Source organism: Nerophis ophidion, linkage group LG09 (assembly GCF_033978795.1).
Source record: "Nerophis ophidion isolate RoL-2023_Sa linkage group LG09, RoL_Noph_v1.0, whole genome shotgun sequence".
Taxonomy (NCBI): domain Eukaryota; kingdom Metazoa; phylum Chordata; class Actinopteri; order Syngnathiformes; family Syngnathidae; genus Nerophis; species Nerophis ophidion.
This window is the reverse complement of record NC_084619.1, coordinates 26,822,001-26,843,470: the sequence shown is the minus strand read 5'-3', so window position 1 is coordinate 26,843,470 and position 21,470 is coordinate 26,822,001. Positions and strand designations below refer to the sequence as shown.

The 21,470-nt window shown below is 39.5% G+C and overlaps 1 protein-coding gene across 1 annotated transcript in view; it reads right to left on the bottom strand.

Annotated features, from left to right (window-relative positions):
- The window catches only part of ptk7b (protein tyrosine kinase 7b), a 168,197-nt gene that overhangs the window by 42,569 nt on the left and 104,158 nt on the right, over positions 1-21,470 (bottom strand). Inside the window, exon 2 of the mRNA XM_061910691.1 lies at positions 6,965-7,261. Within this exon, the coding sequence (XP_061766675.1) occupies positions 6,965-7,261 (297 nt within the window). The remainder of the gene's footprint in view (positions 1-6,964; positions 7,262-21,470) is intronic.

The following is a 21,470-nucleotide window of genomic DNA, read 5'->3' as shown; positions in this document are numbered from 1 at the left end:
TCAGGAAAGAGGTTTTGAAAGCACAGCTGCTAATAAAATGCAGGTAAGACACATACGCTGGGTGATTAGGACAAGATGGCGTGTGTGGTTGCTTTTGTTCTTGCAGATTAACCAGGGTTGGGACTGAGTGTCTTGCTAGTGCCAGTTGCACATCCATGCAAGAGTGTTCCAAAACATTAGTCTGTCTCCATGTTGTTCCACGGTGTCAAGCCAAGTGTCGCCTCCAGGACCAACAACATGCTGACAATGGCAAGGCTTGGCCCCGATGCCTCTGCTGGACGCGATCTCGCCATGGAAACCCAGTGACCAAGCGGGACAAAGGGGGGCTGAACCCCTATTAGGGAACGCAGAGGGGGGATAATTACTCTGAATAACTCTCAACTGACAGGATTTGCTTACCCACCATTGAGAGCAAGATAAATTAACTCTCTCCCTCTCGCCAGAGGCTGGGAGGAGGGGCGGGGGAGATTGGTGGATGAAGGTGGGGGATAAAACCTACTGTGGTACAGTACATGAAGACCACCCCCTCCCCCTATAGCTTATATTTACTACTATGCACGCAAAGTAGCATACACATGAGTGAACGCTCAGGCAGAATTAGCGCCAGAGGGGGTCTTTAAAAGCTGTGTGTGGCTTTATCGCCCGTTAAATGTATGTTGGGGAAATATGAGAACATTGGTCATAACAGGATTTGATCTATATAAAGTGATCCACAGCATGGCAGAGAAAATGAGTTGACACACCAAGCAAACGAGGCATACAATTTTATCCTGAAAGAGTTATTGCTGAATGCTACTTTGACGGGTTTAGTTATACAATAAATATCATAATAATCCATCCATCCATTTCCTACCGCTTGTCCCTTTCTGGGTCGCCGGGAGTGCTGGAGCCTATCTCAGCGGCATTGGGGCGGAAGGCAGGGGTACACCCTGGACAAGTAGGCACCTCATTGCAGGGCCAACATTAATCTAATCCCTAAATTCAAACAAATCTAAAAGTTGGACAAATGCCTCTCTAAAGTCCAATAAACATCGGCCGAAATGTCACTATGTCAGAAGCTCTCTAATGTAAAGAAAAGATTAATTCCACCAGTCTATTTTGCTTATTTTTAAAATTATTTTGTTTAGTGTGATGCCAACACAGACGTCAGTGACTGTGTTTCCATACACTAAATTAGTCTGATTTCTGTAATAGTTGTTTTTTTTGTATTTTCACACCTGCATGTGAAGTCCTCGTGTCCATGCACACTCTCTAATGCAACTATTTGTCATATGCCATGTGCCTCCCGCACACTGAGGGATGCTAATTTACTATAACACGGAAATAAGCGGTAGAAAATGGATGGATGGATGGATTAATGTATTGCTTTTCTTGTTGACCTATGACAACACACCAAAACAAGGCATTTTGTTTACATTCCTACATGCAAGAGGATGCCCTGCTGAACCCTTTATGGACTGGACTCTCACATTATGAACCGTATCCACTCGGCATCCATTGCACCTTTCACCTTTCAAGGTTTCTCATTGTGTTGAGTTGTTTCTTGCCCCGATGTGGGATCAGAGCCAAGGATGTCATTGTGGTGTCCCTCTCGGGGAAACGGGGGGATGGAGCCTATCTCAGCTGCATTCAGGCGGAAGGCTGTGTACAAGTAGCCACCTCATCGCATGGCCAACACAGACAGAATTCACACTCACATTCACACACTAGGGCCAAATTAGTGTTACCAATAAACCTACCCCCAGGTGCATGTCGTCAGAGGTGGGAGGAAGCCGGACTACCCGGAGGGAACACACGCAGTGACTGGAAGAACAAGCAAACTCCACACAGAAAAACCCTGAGAATCGAATAGAACCCAGGACCTTTTTATTGTGAGGCACATGCACTAGCGCCTGTCCACCGTGCTGCCCAATTTTGATTAAGGGCTATATAAATGAGCTTTGATAGATCCTTGCGGTCCCTTACCAGTCAACAGTATTGTTCTTGTTGTAACAAATATTACGTCTCTATTGTCTATGCCAGTGCTTCTTAACCTTGTTGGAGGTACCGAACCCCACCAGTTTCATATGCGCATTCAACAAACTCTTCTTTAGTGAAAAATTCAATTTAAATGTTTTTTTTCAAATTTAAGACAGAGTTACCGTATTTTTCGGACTATAAGTCAGGATTTTTTTCATAGTTTGGCCATGGGTGCGACTTATACTCCGGAGCGATTTATAGTCCGAAAAATACGGTATGTGTTTTTGCTAACACTTTAGTATGGAGAACATATTCTAAGTAACAAAGACATAATTTAGAGTTTTTTGGACACCAGGGGAACATATTCTGCAACTAACAACTAATTTGATAATCGATTAATCTGTCGATTATTACTTCGATTAATTGATTAATAATCAGATAAAAGAGACAAACTACATTGCAATACTTTCCAGTATTTTATTGAAAAACAGCATACTGGCACCATACTGGCACCGTACTTATTTGTATTATTGTTTCTCAGCTGTTTGTAAACATTGCAGTTTATAAATAAAGGTTTATTAAAAAAAGTTATATATATATGTATATTTTTTTAAATAAATAAAAAAAGTAGCCTCTGCGGTTGCGCATAGCATATATCCAACGAATCGATGACTAAATTAATCGTCAACTATTTTTATAATCGATTAGTTGTTGCAGCCCTAAGTCTAAGTAAGAAACACTTAATTTAGAGTTATTTGGTTAGGGTTAGGGTTAGGGTTAGAGGGTTATGGTTATAATAAGGCCATGCTGAAATAGGCATTAATACGTACTTAATAACTACTTAAGAGCCAATATGTTACTAATTTGCACGTTAATAAGCAACTAATTAACGGTGAATATGTTCCCCATACTAAAGTGTTACCATGTTTTTTTACTGGTGCACAAAATGAAACTTGCAAGAACATCACCTTGTTCAAAGAACAAAACCAACACAGTGCATAAACTCACAACAAATTACTTCTGCCTTTGCCGTATCCGTAATACGCCGATAGGTAGAAGTTTTTATTTACACGATGAGTCGGGTGTGTCTTGACCCCCGCCGAACACCTGAGCCCGACTCACCGAACCCCTAGGGTTCGATCAAACTCAGGTTAAGAACCACGGGTCTATGCTGATGTTAAATAGCAGACAGCATAAAAAATTATCTTAAGTTGCGCTACGATCATGACACTACAACCAAGAAAATCTCAGAATTGCTTGATTGGATGCAGGTCCAAAACAAAGAACTGTGGGAGAGTGTTGTTTTGAATACATTTTCGGACATACAATGGAAAGAATAATTTTGAATGTCTCAAAATTCAATCAGTAAGCACTGTGGATTGATGGAAGGAGTTTTAAGTCCCAAGGAAAAGACTGTTTGTACCCCAATACCGCTTCAAATGAGGGTTATTGTTCTGAAAAAGTTTGCCAGTTGTGCGGAATACAGAGGTATAGTCATCAGTTTGGAGTGCACAAATGCAGTGTGAAGAGGTTTGTGTACACATTCTTCTTTGTGTAGTATACCTGCTTCATTTCTTTGATCTTTTGATTCTTGTTCGGGAGTGCCAAGTAAGCCGGCATTAGCAACCTTCTTAAATAAATCTCAGTTTATTTAGTTTTTCTCCCATCGATGCGCTTCAAAATGTTCCTTTCTTTTAATTTGTGAAGCAAATAAACACTCTCCTCTTTATTTTAGTGCCTACGTTTTTCGTTGAACGGGATCCGCTTCCAGGTTATGTCCCGCGTGTTGAGACTGGCGCAGGCGCTATATGAAAGGTCTCCTATAGCAGCACACACCCACTTGAGACATCTGGTTTTCAATCGACTTTTCAAAAGCCAAACACAATCAGATTAAGGTATTTCCATGGGTTGTAGAACGCTTCCTTTGAGCAGAATTATAGTGTGGCTGCTCAGCAGAATATGTCTCAGGTGACATTAGGTTATCACACTTGTATGACTGTTTAGAATAAAGCGGTATGGTGATTCGCCTTCAACGTTTCCTTTGTAATTGGATTTATTCATCCATCCATCCATTTCCTACCGCTTGTCACGTTCGAGGTTGCGGGGGGTGCAGGAACCTATCTCAGCTGCATTCGGGCAGAAGGCGGGGTACACCCTTGACAAGTCGCCACCTCATCACAGGGCCAACACAGATAGACAGACAACATTCACACTCACATTCACAAACAAGGGCCAATTTAGTGTTGCCAATCAACCAATCCCCAGGCGCATGTCTTTGGAGGTGGGAGGAAGCCGTAGTACCCGGAAGGAACATACGCAGTCACAGGGAGAACATGCAAACTAATTGGATGTATTTTAAAGTTAAAAATGTTAAATATAATAGCATTTTAGAATTGATCATTGTAATTTGTATATGTTTTCCTATGGAAAGATTGATTCTAAATTCAGACAAATTGATGGTGGGCCAGCTGGACTACTTAAGTGTGATTAAAACTATTGCGGGCGGCTACCCTACTAAGTTACAAAGGAGGAAACTTTTTGCAACCTACTCAAAGTTACATTTTTTAAACCACCAGCTTATGTTACTATTAGTTGTTGAACAAAACACATTTTATTTTCTCAATTAATAAATATTTTGAATAAAATTTGCTAGTTTGACCAAGGATATCGCCCCATGTTTAGGCTGTCCCTCACTGCGATCTCATACACATGTACAAGCAAAGCGTGTACACATACACAAAATTAGTCCCAGAGAAGCAACTAAAAATTTGCAGTCATGTTGTTGTTACTATAGGATAGCTAATGTTGGCAACTTAACTTTGCAAAACCGCTATCATTAGCTGACAACAAACAGAGCTAACGCCTGTGTTAAACTGGGTATAGTTTATGGGCTAAACACTACAACACTTTGGAATGTTGGTGCATTCTAGGCAGCCATGTAATGGTTGCAAACAGCTCCTTTAATGGATTCTCAATAATAATAATGCCAAGCAAGCTATGTCAGACTCCAATGAAAAATGCAAATATCACTGAATAAATGCCTCCAAGCTCGCAAAATGCCTCTGTAAAGCAAAGTCAACTCTAAATCCTCAGTCCTCACTGAGCATTTGCTTCAAAATGGCTTGTTGACACAAAATTGTATTACTTGAAAATGGAAAAGTCTTTCCGCCATATATAGTTGAATGCATTACAAACAGAAGTAGTATTTACTAACAAAAAATTGTTGTGTATGTCTGGAAACTGAATATGAAGCTGCGTGACTGAATGTTACATTATGACTAACATCTTTCAGATCCTACACAATCTTTTCATCTACTATTTACATAGATGTGCAATCAAAAAGAAAATATATATGTAGAATATGAGGTTCTAAAATAGACTATATAATTTAACTGCTTTACAACCACATATTTATAATGCATTTCCTCACGCGTGGCGCAGTGGAAGAGTGGCCATGCGCAACCCGAGGGTCCCTGGTTCAATCCCCACCTAGTACCAACCTCGTCACGTCCGTTGTGTCCTGAGCAAGACACTTCACCCTTGCTCCTGATGGGTGCTGGTTAGCGCCTTGCATGGCAGCTCCCTCCATCAGTGTGTGAATGTGTGTGTGTGAATGGGTAAATGTGGAAGTAGTGTCAAAGCGCTTTGAGTACCTTGAAGGTAGAAAAGCGCTATACAAGTACAACCCATTTATCATTTATTTATTTATTTAATGTTCAAAGGGGATTACACTCCATAAACATCCTCTGCATGCATCGCCTGCCACCAGATAGTAGTAGTTTACTTTGTGTCATGACAACTGGTAGATCATGTTTGACTTGTTTTTCTTTTTATTCATGGGCTAGAGCGACTCAACTCAGTTTTATTAACGCAGTAGATCATGTCTGAGCATAACACATTAATGAACTTCCAGCAACATTAGAACACTTTGTAAAAACTGATGAGTTTCTTTGTAAGCTATGCTTGAGTAACATAACAGGCCACAAATAGCTGCTGGTGGAGACAATACAAAATTAAGATTAGGCTTTACCTTATTTAGGCTTTCTTGCAATAAGCCTTAGTATTAATAAAATCATGGCATAATAATAAATTTAAAAAAAAGGCAACTTAAAAATTGTTTTTTATATTTTACTTTGGCCAAAAATAAAACAAGCACATTCTGAAAATGTACATATTACAAATAATCCTCTTGGCAAAATACTTCAAGTTAGTTAAAAATTCTGAGGAAAAGAAATGTTTACAGTTTCACCATAATAATAAAAATATCGCTAATACTTGTTGAATATTCAAGTCACCAAATGTAAATGGAGTATTGTTGGCACTTTTTGGATAGTTATTTATTGTGTTTTATGGTTCAAATAGATGCAATAGATGCAATGTCCTCATGGTTCCCATTGGCTCCATTGTAAGCTGACTTTTATTTACGAGATAGAATGCATTACAAAAAAGACGTGTTCTTGTCTTATAAATATTATGAATTGTAGGCAAAATTAAAAAAATAAGTGCGGTTCCCCTTTAAAGGACATTATATTGTATAATTCTGTGAAACCATTGCAATAAATTAATAAAACAAGAAGAAAGCTCTCTGCCTACTTCTGAAGACAAAAAGTAGTGTGAAAGAACACTGCTGTTACACTAAAACTAAATAATTACATAGCTAGAAGGTACAGCACAGTAACATCCAGACAAAAGGCTTTTGAAAAGAGTGTGTGATGTAACGAAGAACAGAAAGTTACAAGAAACACATGTTTTGTGGCACATATCTAGTTACCTTTGGGAGGGGGAAAGGAAGCCTCAAAGAAAAAGACTACAAAGTGTAAGCATTCCTTCAGCTCATTTTAACCGCCATCCTACACTGCAACTTTTGTTTAGATTTTTTGATCCAGAAACTGGATGCACATCCTGGATGCTATTATGAAACCCTGTCAACTGGTCATTTTCACTGAGGAAATCTGGCTGCTTTGAGAGCGCACGGCCAGAACGCGGCCTGAAAAGGAACACTTACATTTGATGTTGAAGGAGGCGTTGGTGGAATGGAGCACCTCCGCTGTGGCCATGTTTAATGCGACGCACTCAAAGTTTCCAGCATCCAGCTGGCGCCCCACAGCGGTGAACTTGAGATTGCTGCCCTCCTGGTAGCGTCTCTCGTTGTTTTCCAGTTGCTGGCCATTGTGGAGCCAGCTGTACGTGATGTTGGTCGGATCACTGACTTCGCAGCGGAGCATGGCGCTGCGGCCATGTAGAGCATCCTGGGACTTTGGCTCCTTGGTGAACTGTATGGCGACCGTGTGGATGGACAGGACTGTGTGAAGAGAGGTAACCAAAGGGAAAAGAAGCAACCAGTTAAGCTTACGTAGGAGAAAAACAAAACGTAGTTTGTGACACAGTGATGTTTGCGATCCAACACAAAGACAGGCCACACACACGCTTGTACCAGTCATGTGCCATCAGTTTGGAAAGACATGTTTTGTTCAAATAAGATGTGATCTGTTGCACTCCCATCCTCACGCACACTTGAATCTTTCATGATGGTTCTACTAGGACTGTGCAATACATGTTTTCTGCTCTATTTAACCACATTTCACTGCAGGGACCAAAACCCTTAACCAAAACCAAGAACACATACGCCAATGTAGGGATGCAACAATTACAGATTTTGACTGTACGATTATAGTTTGGGTAATAAGTACGGTTTCATGATTATTATGTATTGATTAATTTCACAAAAAAAATTATACAATTACATATTCCTAAGCATGTTGCTGTGTTATTCATTGTTGTTGGAAAAACAGCAATCAAATAACTCCTTACAAAGTGATATAAACGGAAAAAATATATTTTTAATAATTAATAAATAAACTAATAATTGTATTTATAAAAGATTAAAATTAACTTTATTGATCGCCCAGGGGAGAATGTTACTCATAATAGACTCAGGTGTAATTGTCATCAACCACCATTTATCCCTATTTATCTATATATTTTTATTGTCTATTTTAAGTTTTTTCTAATAACATAAATGCAAATAATTCGATCCCATGGTATTGTTATATTATTCTACTAGGTCCTGATGTTATGTTAGTGTTCGCTATTTAAATTTACAATGCCTGTAGTTTATTCAACACAGACAGGAAAAAACAATCTTTAATGTTAAAAGTTGCACCACATTGAACGTATTTAGCCGCAAGTTTCTTTTGGTAGGTTTTGCGAATGGGTGAGCCATTGTCTTCAATGACTCCTTGGTAGTTTTTTTAGGTACCCAAAATGTTCCCACACCGTCGACTTAAGCTTTGTCGTGCTGCCATATTTGGGCCAATGTAGCTTACTAGCATGTCTTTCTATAGGTGCGCAGGTTGTGCCAAAAATAACGTATTGGCATAATCTCCTTTTATAGCTAGTGAGGAGGATGGAAGCACACCGTGTAGTCGAGCCTTTTTTAATATCGGTCAATAGTAAAAAAGGTTAATCGTAACATTACGCCTTTGTGAATCTGGCCCTCCACTTCATTCTGGAGCATCTGGACTCCCCAGGAACCTACGCCAGGATCCTGTTTGTGGACTTCAGCTCTGCCTTCAACACCATCCTCCCTGGACTGCTACAAGACAAGCTCTACCAGCTCAGCGTGCCCGACTCCCTCTGCAGTTGGATCTATGACTTCCTGACAGACCGAAGACAGCACGTGCGGCTGGGGAAGATTGTCTCGGACAGTTGAACCATTAACACTGGTACTCCTCAGGGCTCTGTACTTTCCCCCTGACTCTTCTCCCTTTTTACAAACTGCTGCACCTCCAGTCACCAGTCGGTAAAGCTACTGAAGTTTGCGGATGACACTACCCTCATCGGGCTCATCTCAGATGGCGATGAGTCCGCCTACAGGAGAGAGGTGGACCGGCTGGCGTCCGGGTGCAGCCTCAACAACCTGGAGCTGAACGCCTAGAAAACAGTGGCGATGATCATGGACTTCAGGAAAGTCACAGCCCCACCATCCCCCCTCACCCTGATTGACTCTCTCACCCCTGTCTCCATTGTGGACTCCTTCCGTTTCTTGGGCACCACCATCACCCTAGACCTCGAAAGGGAGTCGACCATCAGCTCCCTCATCAAGAAGACCCAGCAAAGGATGTACTTCCTGCGGCAGCTGAGGAAATTTAAAAGGCCGACCAAGATGCTGGTGCAGTTTTATTCAGCCAACATCGAGTCTATCCTAACCCCGTCCATCACCGTGCGGTTCCCCGGCGCCACAGACCAGGACAAGCATCGACTGCAGCGCATCGTACGTGCTGCTGAGAAGGTGATTGGCTGCAAGCTCCCATCCCTCCAGGACCTGTTCTCCTCCAGGACCAGGAGGCGTGTGGGTCGGATCACAGCTGACTCTTCTCACCCTGGACACAAACTATTCTCCCTGCTCCCCTCAGGCAGGAGACTACGGGGTCCATCCAGACCCACACCTCCCGCCACCTGAACAGTTTTTTTCCCCTCGGCCATCAGACACATGAACAAGAACAAGATTTGATAGCTCACTTACAGCTCATCTTATTAGCTATTCTGTCTTATATGTCTTCTATGTTGAACGATTGCACCAAGAAAAATTCCTAGTTTGTGAACCCGTTCTCAAACAATCACAATAAAAACTATTCTGATTCTGATTCTTTATGCGATATAATTTTAAACAGCATAGGTGGAATTAGTAAAATTGTCATGGAGTATCTAGATTTAATGAGTGTAGTTGACAGTGTTCGTACACAGTGGTGTAGAACTGCACTGCAACATACCTGGAGAGGACTCTAATAGAGTGGTTGTGTTATTTAGCTATAAAAGAGGGGAAATATTGGAACCATGCTTCAGTGTCAAGTCCCGTCAGTTTTACTGGGTTTGAACTACAGCAATCATCTTGCCATGTTCCAACAGTTAGTACCTTGGACCTCTACAATCTGTCAAGGCAGGTCTCTCATCAGTTCGCTTGACATTAAGTTAGCATACCTGATGTCAAGTTTGTTTTCATAAGGTACGGTCCATTGCTAAGAGTCGACGAAGCGTACCACTAGCAGTGTGTGGGTGTTGCACTTGTGTGGTGTAGGGGGAGGGATTTGTCAGCACATATTAAAGAACCGGAGCCAAGCCACAAGAGAAATCTTTCAATAATGATGAATCCAAGACAAACCAAGGTATGACCTCAAACTTTATCCCTTATAATCCCTTCTTCGTCATCATCATCATCATCACACTTGCTCAAGATGACAAAAATCATATACTGTACATAACTGACATTTAGAGACGTGCCATAGTGTAATATGTTTGCTTGTCAGTGCCAAAGGAGCATGGTCAAACGTGCAACCTTGTCAGACGAACGGTCACATAAAATATTGTAAGCTTTCAGAATCAAGTCTGTTCCACGACATGGCAAAGTGTGGATGGCACTGTCGGAAAAAGACAAAGTCATCATAAAGAACTGGAGAGTCAGTTTTTGAACCTTTGTATGCTTTTGATAAATATATATACTTCGCTTTTTTCTTCATAAAATGGCACTATGTAAAAAAACAAAAACAAAAAAATGCCAATTGTTAGGTACACGACACGTACATATTGAAAATATAATGCAATAAATTTGTTAACTTTTGCATTTCCATTACACTTTTTGGTGCAAGAGAGCAGAGTAATCAGTTTTTGGAGCACCCTAGTCTGTCAGGAAAGTGGGTTAATCTTTGTGACGGTCATAGTCCAGTGGGTTTTTCTTCAGCGGTAAGTACTCGGTGGCTGGCAAATTTACAAAAAACACAGGAACACCTGCGACCAGATAATTGACTTCTGCCGGACTGAATGTGCCACATTTCTACCCTCAGGTTGTGCCATTTGATGCAAAGTGACAATTCATGTACTTCCAATTCCACTAATGCTTTCAATTTACAGTAACTGATATTTTACTTAGACACATTTAATCATCCATCCATTTTCTACCGCTTATTCCCGTTTTTGGGGTGGCGGGGGGCGATTGTAGCTGAGATATGCGCCAGCGCCCCCCGCCACATTTAATCATAATTTGACAAAATCTGGTACACTTGGAATTTGACTGTACAAAAAAAACTATGTTGTCTAAGGCTGGGCAATATGGCAAAATATCTTTTTTATATCATCCAATTTTTGATTACTATTACTATTTTTTTTACATTGTAAGGAATTATTCTTGTAACAATAATTTTGCAAACGTGTATCTCAATCTGTGCGTGTGTTTTCCAATTTGTGTGCGAGTGCACTAATTTGTGTGTATGTGTGTATAGAAATCTGAGTGTGTGTATTCAGATCTGCGTATGTGCGTTTTAGATCCGCATATGTGTGTTTTATGTTGTCTGTCTGTCCCTATTCAGAAAAAAACCTTGATAAACTGTCTACTTACACGTGACTTTTGCAACACGTGTAAGATTTGAGCGTGCGAATCCATATTGTTGAGCGTTTAATACAACTTGTGCGCGTGCTTTCAGAAGCTCATGTGTAATACAATCTGCGTGTAAGTATCTATGATCTATTAGAGCAGTGGTTCTCAACCTTTGTTCAGTTATGTGCCCCCTGTGAACATTTTTTTAATTAAAGTACCCCCTAATCATCATCATGTCATTAGTTTCTGATTTATTAAATTGTATAACACAGCAAAAGATTGCTCTTTTGTAGTGGTCTTTCTTGAACTTTTTGAAGAAAAAAAATAAATAAATAAAAACTTGCTGAAAAATAACCAAGTGATTCAATTATGAATAAAGATTTCTACACATAGTAATCATCAACTTAAAGTGCCCTCTTTGGGGATTGTAATAGAGATCCATCTGGATTCATGAACTTAATTCTAAACATTTCTTTACAAAAAAATAAATCTTTAACATCAATATTTATGGAACATGTCCACATAAAAATCTAGCTGTCAATACTGAATATTACTTTGTTGTATTTTTTTCACAGTTTATGAACTTAAATTCATATTTTGTTGAAGTATTATTGAATAAATATATTTATAAAGGATTTTTGAATTGTTGATATTTTTAGAATATTTTTAAAAAATCTCACGTACCCCTTGGCATACCTTCAAGTACCCGCAGGGGTACGCTTACCCCCATTTGAGAACCACTGTATTAGAGCAGGAACCCATGTACCTCTGAATGCACGTGCAAGAATCTGGATTCGCGGGTTCAAATCTTACAAGGCAGAAATGTCGCAAAAGTCACATGTAAGTAGACAGACAGCCTACCGAGAGTTCTTTCTGATTAGGGACAGTAAGACAATTAAAACACACATACCCGGATCTAAAACACCTATGCGGATCCAAAACACATTTACGCAAATCTGAGTAGACACACTCAGACTGATATACAGACACACAAATTGGATTACACGCGCACAGATTGAGATACATGTTTACAAATAATTTTGCTACAATAATACCTCTAATTTTACGTAACTAAAGTATCTGTACTAAAAACTAAAGAATCTAAGGATTATTTCAAATGTTCTATTAACATATTGAGTAAATAAAGCAAATTGAATAAGACAAAGAACAGTAACAACAACGTATAAACAAAGACGTTTGATAGAACTGCAGACGGAATCGGGGATTCGGCCAATACAAATTTAAACTATCATCAAACGTCTTTGTCCCCTACGATTTACGCATTAACAAAACTGCAGACGGAATCGGGGATTCGGCCAATACAAATTTAAACTACTGTTAATGTGTAAATCATAGGGGCCTAGATAACTCCATTTCACGACTAACATTTATTTCACTGCCTTAAGCTTCAGTTTATATCGAGGTTTGGTCATTATGTTCGTATCTATGATTCTGTTTACTTCAGTTGTACGTTGTAACCGGAAGTGGAGCGGGAAAGGGTTGCGTGATTGTCTCACACACATTTCCACCATGTTTGATCAAAAAAATATATGCTAAAAGCAGATCACCATGATTGACCTACAATGTATCACGATGGTCGATCACAATCCTATAACCACGCAGCCCTAATGGTGTGCATATAAAAAGGAAATAAAATGAGAGGAATTGCTGCAGAATAACATTCATACTGATGGAACTCTAAAGTCATAGCTTAATAGATACCCAACTCCTGCATATAAAATGCACATAGTTAAGATTAATGTATTAATAAGAAAGTAAAATGTCAGAAAATACACCATAATTATAGAAACCTGGGGAAAAATTCTGAAACCAAACCTTAACCCGTTTCCTCACCAAACAGTAATAGTACGTTGCTTGGGAAAATCAGTTAAGTGTTGTTATGCTGCAACCAGCAGAGGCGCTGTGGATTAAATTTCAACTGTTTTGTGAGTATCCGAAAGAAGAACATTTTGGCAGCTATAAGAAGCTATAGTATACTTCATACCTGTTGACGCAGTGTCTATACATATGTGCCTGTGAGAAATAGCGCTGTTTGATTACACAAAGAATAACGTCCGGAAAAGTCCCTGCATACTCACACACACGCCTACGCACACACGCACGCACACACACACACCCACGCACACACACACACACACACACACACACACACACACACACACACACACACACACACACACACACACACACACACACACACACACACACACACAAGGTGTTTACGACAACCACAGGATGACAGACAAGAGGAGGGGAGTGATGAGATGGAAGAAGGACTGTCTATCACATCTGAGGAAGTCTGCCAAGTTTACAGGGTAGCTCACACGTGGAAGAAGGCCAGGCGCCATGACCTATATCTTTCCAACCCCCTGTCTGTCTACTACCCACACACAAAATAAATAGTAGGTACCATTAATTATGTACAGTATGCATACATATATGTACAGCATATACTGTATGTATATAGAAAGATATATACAAAAATGCAAACACATAAATCGCAATAGAATTGCCACTAGACAAAACATTTTTTTCCTTTGATTGAATGACCAGACCGAAACCTACTTTTATTTATTTAGCACAGAAGGAATATAAGAGCTTGAATTGAGTGCACGTAGAAATGTTTAAAGAGATAAGCAGGACAAACACTATTTGGACTTCTGAGGGAGCTTCAAAGTAAGAAGAGTTGAAAGGGAATGTTTGGAAGATAACGCCGGGCAAACTAAGATTAGGACATCCAAGGTTCGTAAAATAAGGTAATAATGAAGAGCTGCAGGTTAAGAAAAATATTGAAAGGCATGTTTCAATATAAAGGATGAATGGAGATGCATTGGTTAACATAGGCTAGAAAAAGATATACCTTTGTGTCTCACCGTTGACATTAAAGTTAGGTGTCCTTCTGCCAACAGTTTAATCAATAAATACATTTTGTTATTTCCAAATCTAAACAAATTAGTCATAGACCAACATACTTAAAGTAATTGTGTTTGACCTCAGAGGCTTGACTGTGCTTGCTACTTAAGTCATCTGTTGGATGCTGTTACGTCCACAAATGTCAAAAATAAGAACACATGCATGTCAACAACATTTGCTAATACTGCAACTTAAGCGAACGCGTTGGAAAGTGCAGTCAAAAGGGTACTGCTGTTGACAGCTTAGTTGGGATATGAGGAAATGCACCAATGGAGAAAAACAAAGGCACCTCACATGGGCACATCACTCTAAACATGAATTATATGTAATGCTTTATTTGAAAACACCATTTAGACATTGTAGAGGCTTTTGATAGTAGCGCCTTAAGGAGTCAAGTGAAAAGGTTCAGTTATGAGTTTGAGATGCCTCTGGTATGAGGTCCATGAAACCCTCCCACGGTTTCCTTAATCTGCTGCTATGGCCACCCATGTCCCAGAAAAAGCATGAGAAAATTGGCTTATCAACTTTAAAAAGCTGAGTGGGCACTCCTGGCTTTGATTGGGATCAATATGCACTTGCGGGAAATGCTTACAATAAACACACTAATGCACCGGTGAGAGCAGCAGGCCCTATGCAATATTAACAGCCATTCTTCTTCGGAATAGTTTCCATTTACAAGGAGGTAAGTGACAACAATGCGGAAGAGACAGAAAGTAGGTTACAGACTGATGGTGAAATCTGCTGAGAGGGGTAAAATATCTGCACACAAGGATTCTCCACTTCGATTCGTTGCTCTAACCAAACCCATTAAACCTGGTTTGGCTGGATGGAATGTCAGGTGAAAGTCGCCCTCCAGTCGGCTTGAAGGTATGAATGAATGAATGCAATGTTTCTCTATTACATGATTTGTATCCAAATAAGAACAAGTCAGTAACAGATTTTGTAGCCAGCAGGCTGAAATTATTATAATCTGTGTTGGCCCTGCGATGAGCTGGGGACTTGTCCAGGGTGTACTTTACCTTCCGCCCTGAAAGCAGCTGGGATAGGCTCCAGTACGCCCCGCGACCCCGACAGGGACAAGCGGTAGAAAATGGATGGATGGATGGATTGATTAATGAATACCGTTACATCCCTAGCAGGTAGCCTCTAAAACTAGTTTGACTGTAATTACAAAAAGTACCTGAGTTGAAAACTAGAGATATTGATGTGAAGCAGTATCAAGAAATATTTCAATCAATCAATCAACGTTTATTTATATAGCCCTAAATCACAAGTGTCTCAAAGGGCTGCACAAACCACTACAACATCCTCGGAAGAACCCACATAAGGGCAAGGAAAACTCACACCCAGTGGGCAAGGAGAACTCACACTCAGTGAGACGCCGGTGACCATGATGAGTATGAGAACCTTGGAGAGGACCCCCCCACTAGGGGACCGAAAGCAATGGATGTCGAGCGGGTCTAACATGATACTGTGAAAGTTCAATCCATAGTGGATCCAACACAGCCGCGAGAGTTCAGTTCAAAGCGGATTCAAGACAGCAGTGAGAGTCCCGTCCACAGGAAACCATCCCAAGCGGAGTCGGATCAGCAGCGTAGAGATGTCCCCAACCGATACACAGGCGAGTGGTCCATCCTGGCTCCCGACGAGCGGTCCATCCTGGGTCCCGACTCTGGACAGCGAGTACTTCATCCATGGCCATTGGACTGGACCCCCTCCACAAGGGAGGGAGGGACAGAGGAGAAAAAGAAAAGAAGCGGCAGATAAACTGGTCTAAAAAGGAGGTCTATTTAAAGGCTAGAGTATACAAATGAGTTTTAAGTTGAGACTTAAATGCTTCTACTGAGATAGCATCTCGAACTGGAGCCCGAACGGAAAACGCTCTATAGCCCGCAGACTTTTTTTGGGCTTTAGGAATCACTAATAAGCCGGAGTCCTTTGAACGCAGATTTCTTGCCGGGACATATGGTACAATACAATCGGCAAGATAGGATGGAGCTAGACCATGTAGTATTTAGTACGTAAGTAGTAAAACCTTAAAGTCGCATCTTAAGTGCACAGGAAGCCAGCGCAGGTGAGCCAGTATAGGCGTAATATGATCAAACTTTCTTGTTCTTGTCAAAAGTCTAGCAGCCGCATTTTGTACCAACTGTAATCGTTTAATGCTGGACATGGGGAGACCCGAAAATAATATGTTACAGTAATCGAGACGAGACGTAACAAACGCATGGATAATGATCTCAGCGTCGTTAGTTGACAAAATGGAGCGAATTTTAGCGATATTACAAAGATGAAAGAAGGCCGTTTTAGTAACGCTTTTAATGTGTGACTCAAAGGAGAGAGTTGGGTCGAAGATAATACCCAGATTCTTTACCGAGTCGCCTTGTTTAATTGTTTGGTTGTCAAATGTTAAAGTTGTATTATTAAATAGAGGTCGGTGTCTGGCAGGACCGATAATCAGCATTTCCGTTTATTTGGCGTTGAGTTGTAGGAATCAGATCATCTGTATGTAAGTTGACAGGCTCTCTGTCATCCTCATCTGTCAAAGCAATGCAATGTTTACCTATGACAAGATTTGTAGCCAAATAGGACAAAATAAGTTATACATTTTGTAACCAGCAGGCGACTGAATTGATTAGAATAACCAACATGGCTGAACTCAAATCTCTAACCTGGTCTCAAAGACATGAAACCACTGTTGACTCTGTGCCAATAACGTGGTACAGATCTGGACAAAAGATTATGAATATATTAACTGCAAACTCATAATTGCAATAAGAAAGTCAGCTATAATTTCGATGGATTTTAATGGTTGACCTGATGTTAAATATTTATATTACAACCAGTCGCAACATTATGACCACTTGTACAAAGCAAACCAACACAATATACAATATAATTATATAATATCTTGAAAAGAGGTTGATTTGCATGCAGAGACAACAGCCTTGTTTTCTTTTATCTTGAAAAGGAAGTCGGACAGGAGTATCACCACATCGCATTGTGCACTGAACAGAAAATATATATACATATATATATATATTTATTTTAAGGCATAAGGCACTGGGAACTATTATCTCTTTAAAAGCATCTATTTAGGCAGTTGGAGTGCCAGTAGCAGCAGACATAATATTCAACAAGATGGACAAGAATGGAAGACATCTACTGCCTCTGGCCAATTAGTTACAACTGAAGCTGACATACTTTAAAATCAAATCTTTTTTTTCTTTTTGAAAGAATATATACGTATGCTCATGACATTCAACATGCTCTACTGAAGCAGTAGAGTGAGGAGCTGGGATAAATCATACTTTAACCCTTGGCTATTGAGTAGATTCCTCCTATTGTACTGAAATGCAAAGTAACCAAGATAATCATTTCAGTCAGAGGGAAATATAAAATGGACAGAGGCATACGGAGAGACAAAACGTATGGGATTGGGAAGCCACAACTTTACGTGAATTTGAAAGATTGAGAGACATTGGCAGCTTTAGAATCATTTATCCTTTCATAATCAGTTCTTAGAAATGCAGTCCAAACGTCTGCATTGTATTTCCACTAACCATCCATCACTCTGCAGGCAAGGCCAAGAAGGTTTTCAAAAGCTCAAAAGAAAAACCTTAGATGAAAATCATCGATAGCTTCATCCTCAGATGGGTTTTCAGACTCAGATGCCTGTAAGATAAATTGGACTGGGAATGAAGTGTAAAATCATGGGAGGAACTGGAGCATACTGGAAGATCTTCTTACTAGAACATCAAACTGCTGTGTATACGTGGTCCCGTCAAGACAGTTTTATGGTCTACACTCAGTGAAAAAAACATACTGTAATTAAATAGTTATGGCTTCTCCATTATTCAGTCGATTGTAATATGTGCATGGTTCTTAGCCATATTTCCTTCTACACAAAAATCTTAGGTTCATTTGTTGGTCAGAATAGACATATTAAATGAAACATTTTTGGTCTATAATCAATATGTATGGGCATAATTATCAAGTAAACAACATATGTCACCATGACAAACAGTTATGGGTAGTTGAGCTATCTGCCAAGAAAGGCATTCATGGCATTATTATGCTCGATACAACACTGGCATTGAAACAGAAGTTTGGTATAGTCATTTCCCCAAATAACAATCAACTATTTTCCCAAGTAATCATTTATTTGAATACCCATTCTTTATACATTATTTACCTTTAAGGGCATTTTCTAAACTGTCAATCTTGGTCAGTACTTCCTTACAATGCAGAGTATGACCAACAGTTCCGTACACCCAGCATGAACCCCTAAAGAAAAAAAAATCACCAGAGCATGAAGCAGAAATGTCACCCAAACAAACGGGTCATTTGCTCTTATTTATCTTGACTGCAGAGACATTTAACAAGACACAATCAGACCAGGTACAATGTCCCCGTTCAGCCTTAGAGACCACAGTGACAGTTAGCTACGCCAAGGACTGGTCTCATTGTTGATCAAGGTTTTGACGAAACCATTACTCCAATAACTTGTATCCATTATTCATTCCATAAATGAGTCATTTGTGAATGAAAACTTTGTATGTAATACACAACATAGACATGTTATTGGGTACATCTAGACATTTTATTTTAATTTAGTGATTTAATTAATCAAATATAGTAATGTTCAAAACCAGAGGTATTGGCCTTTGAAAGGAAAGTACTCAGCTATCTAAGTATCAACAAATTTTATTATTGTAACTGTAATTTGAAGTGGGTTAGATGTCCGGTTTAATAATTAATTGACTCATAAAAATTCTGCATCGTTTTAAAACTGCTCATTTTTTATTCACTCCTAGAAGTGATTGAGGCAAAAAGAAGTGAACTATTCAGCTGCAACCAGCAGAGGAGCTGTTGGGTCAGTCGTCTCAACTCATTTGTGGTCCATAAAGCATTATTTGTAATGCATTATTTTGCTGCTTAGGGGTTCAAACAGGAGTTTGAAACATTCAAAGGATTCTCCATAAAAATCTAGATTTTCTTCAATAGTCAGAAAAGGAACTTCAGTGATATGCTCATTGTTTGTGTATAACATTTTGCTACTCTAAAGAAGCTAAATAAAATAACAGACATAGAAAAAAAAATTATAGCAAAACACCACTAGGACTGTGTGACTAAGAATCCACCTAATTGCAATATTTCCCTCCAAAATTGTTATTTGATTTGCAATTTTTATATTTTAAACAACCACTAGAAGGACAAGCAGTAGAAAATGAATGGATGGACATATAAATGCAGAACTAAGCGAACATTTTGAGTGAAGGGAGACATGCTACTTTTTAACAGTCATCATATTCTTGTCTAAAGGTGTCATACGGTAGAACAATATGCAATAGACTACTAAAATAGTTGGCTTTATGCAGACAGACTCGGAGCATTTGGCTACTTCATGCTCTTAAGAAAAAATAAATAATCGATAAAAACTATATATTAATCATAATGTAATATAAACACAACATAAAATAATAATGCAAGTATCCATTTTAAAGGATATACACTTTTATTTCTCATTACCATATGAATATTTATCATTGTACTGTAATTGGAAGGTAAACAACTTCTATTTATCTTAAAATAAACAAAAAAATTACTAAATACTCAACATCTTCAAGTGCAATTTATTCCAAGTTGGAAAAACTAGATCTTTTTTGTTGTTGTTGTTGTTGTTGGCAGACCACAGCAAAGCTCGTTCCTCCGCGTTGATTGGCTCATACTCTCCATCCGGTTTGAAGCTGAAATATTCCCATAAAGACCTATTTGGCTTTGTAATCAGATTTTTTCTCCTCATCTTTGTTGCTTTGCGGACGTTCTCATTGGCGAGCTGAGTAGCGAGACTGGATGTCTGTGATTCGTTCCTGCGTAACCAGTTGCCCCCACTCTTCGCTCACAGAGACAAAGATTGTGAATAACTAAAAAACAACCTCTGCGTTCAGTTAATTCTACTGTTAAATAAACACACACAGGTGCTGAGAGTAAGGACTTTTTCTATCCATTCAAAGAGAGACACACTTTTGATTGACCAGGAGGCAAAGGACGCAAGGCTCAATAATTCTGACTAGCGATTAGGTCTGTCACTGAAATGCTAGTGGTGGCAGAGGGAGAATAAAAACCTGCGCCCCTTGCGGTTAAGTTGCCTAAATGACGATTTGATGTCGATTAATCATGCAGCTCTAAACATCACCGCTAACTACAAACACAATTGCATAATTTCTGAGGATCACACTGTACAAGGGAAGTGCGGAAAATAGATAAAACGGGTTTAACTTTGAACAATAAAATTATATATTTTTTAAAAAGAACAATTTCCAGATGCCTCATTCCAGGCATCCATTGTAATATTTTATATTGTGGTATATTAAATTGTGGTATTCATTCCAAGTTTCGAAAAGAATGCCCAAATTAAAAGAGCAAGGCACATTTTTTTTAATCAGTAGCACTGATATATATACTGAACCTGCAAACCCTTTTACTGTACAAGATCATTTCATTATGGTAGGAGTCACAATGGATTAAGTGATCTGTTTCAATGCAAAAAGAGCCAAACTTACTATGACATATCTTGATTAACCCTTATTTTTTGTTTCTTGTTTGCCTTCTTACTCCTGACATCAGTGGGTAGCCCTTCCTCCAAACCAAACAAAGATCATAACTACATTGCCTACCACCAGGCAACCCTGGCATGGCAACTAGTATGCAGGGTCTCTTGGTAGACGAAATCCCACATCACTCTTGCTCAGTAAACACAACATGTCTGTGTTCTACAGTTCAACAATTGTAATCTATTCAAAAGAACTACAGTGGTCGAAAGCTTTAAAGATGTGTTTATTTCTCAGGAAAGCTCTTGACATTGAATTTTGACAGATATATGTCACTGCTCCTACACCGTTATAAAATAACATCCCATCCATCCTAACAAGCTGTAGCTTGCCTTTTGATTGGAAGTGGTATTCCCATATGGTTTCCATGACAGAAATACTGTGCTAATAAAAACAACTAAGCAGCAATGTGTGGAGGAGGGGGAACAAGCGTCAACCATGAATCTCATAAGTACACTGGTGGGAGGTCAACAGCATGAAAGTGTTTCTCAAGCCCTACCCAAACACTTCACTGCAGTGTGTTTTAATAGGTCACCCAATCTTAACTATTAGTGTCACATTGCTAGTTGCACTGGTAGGCCTGCAGTGGCCTT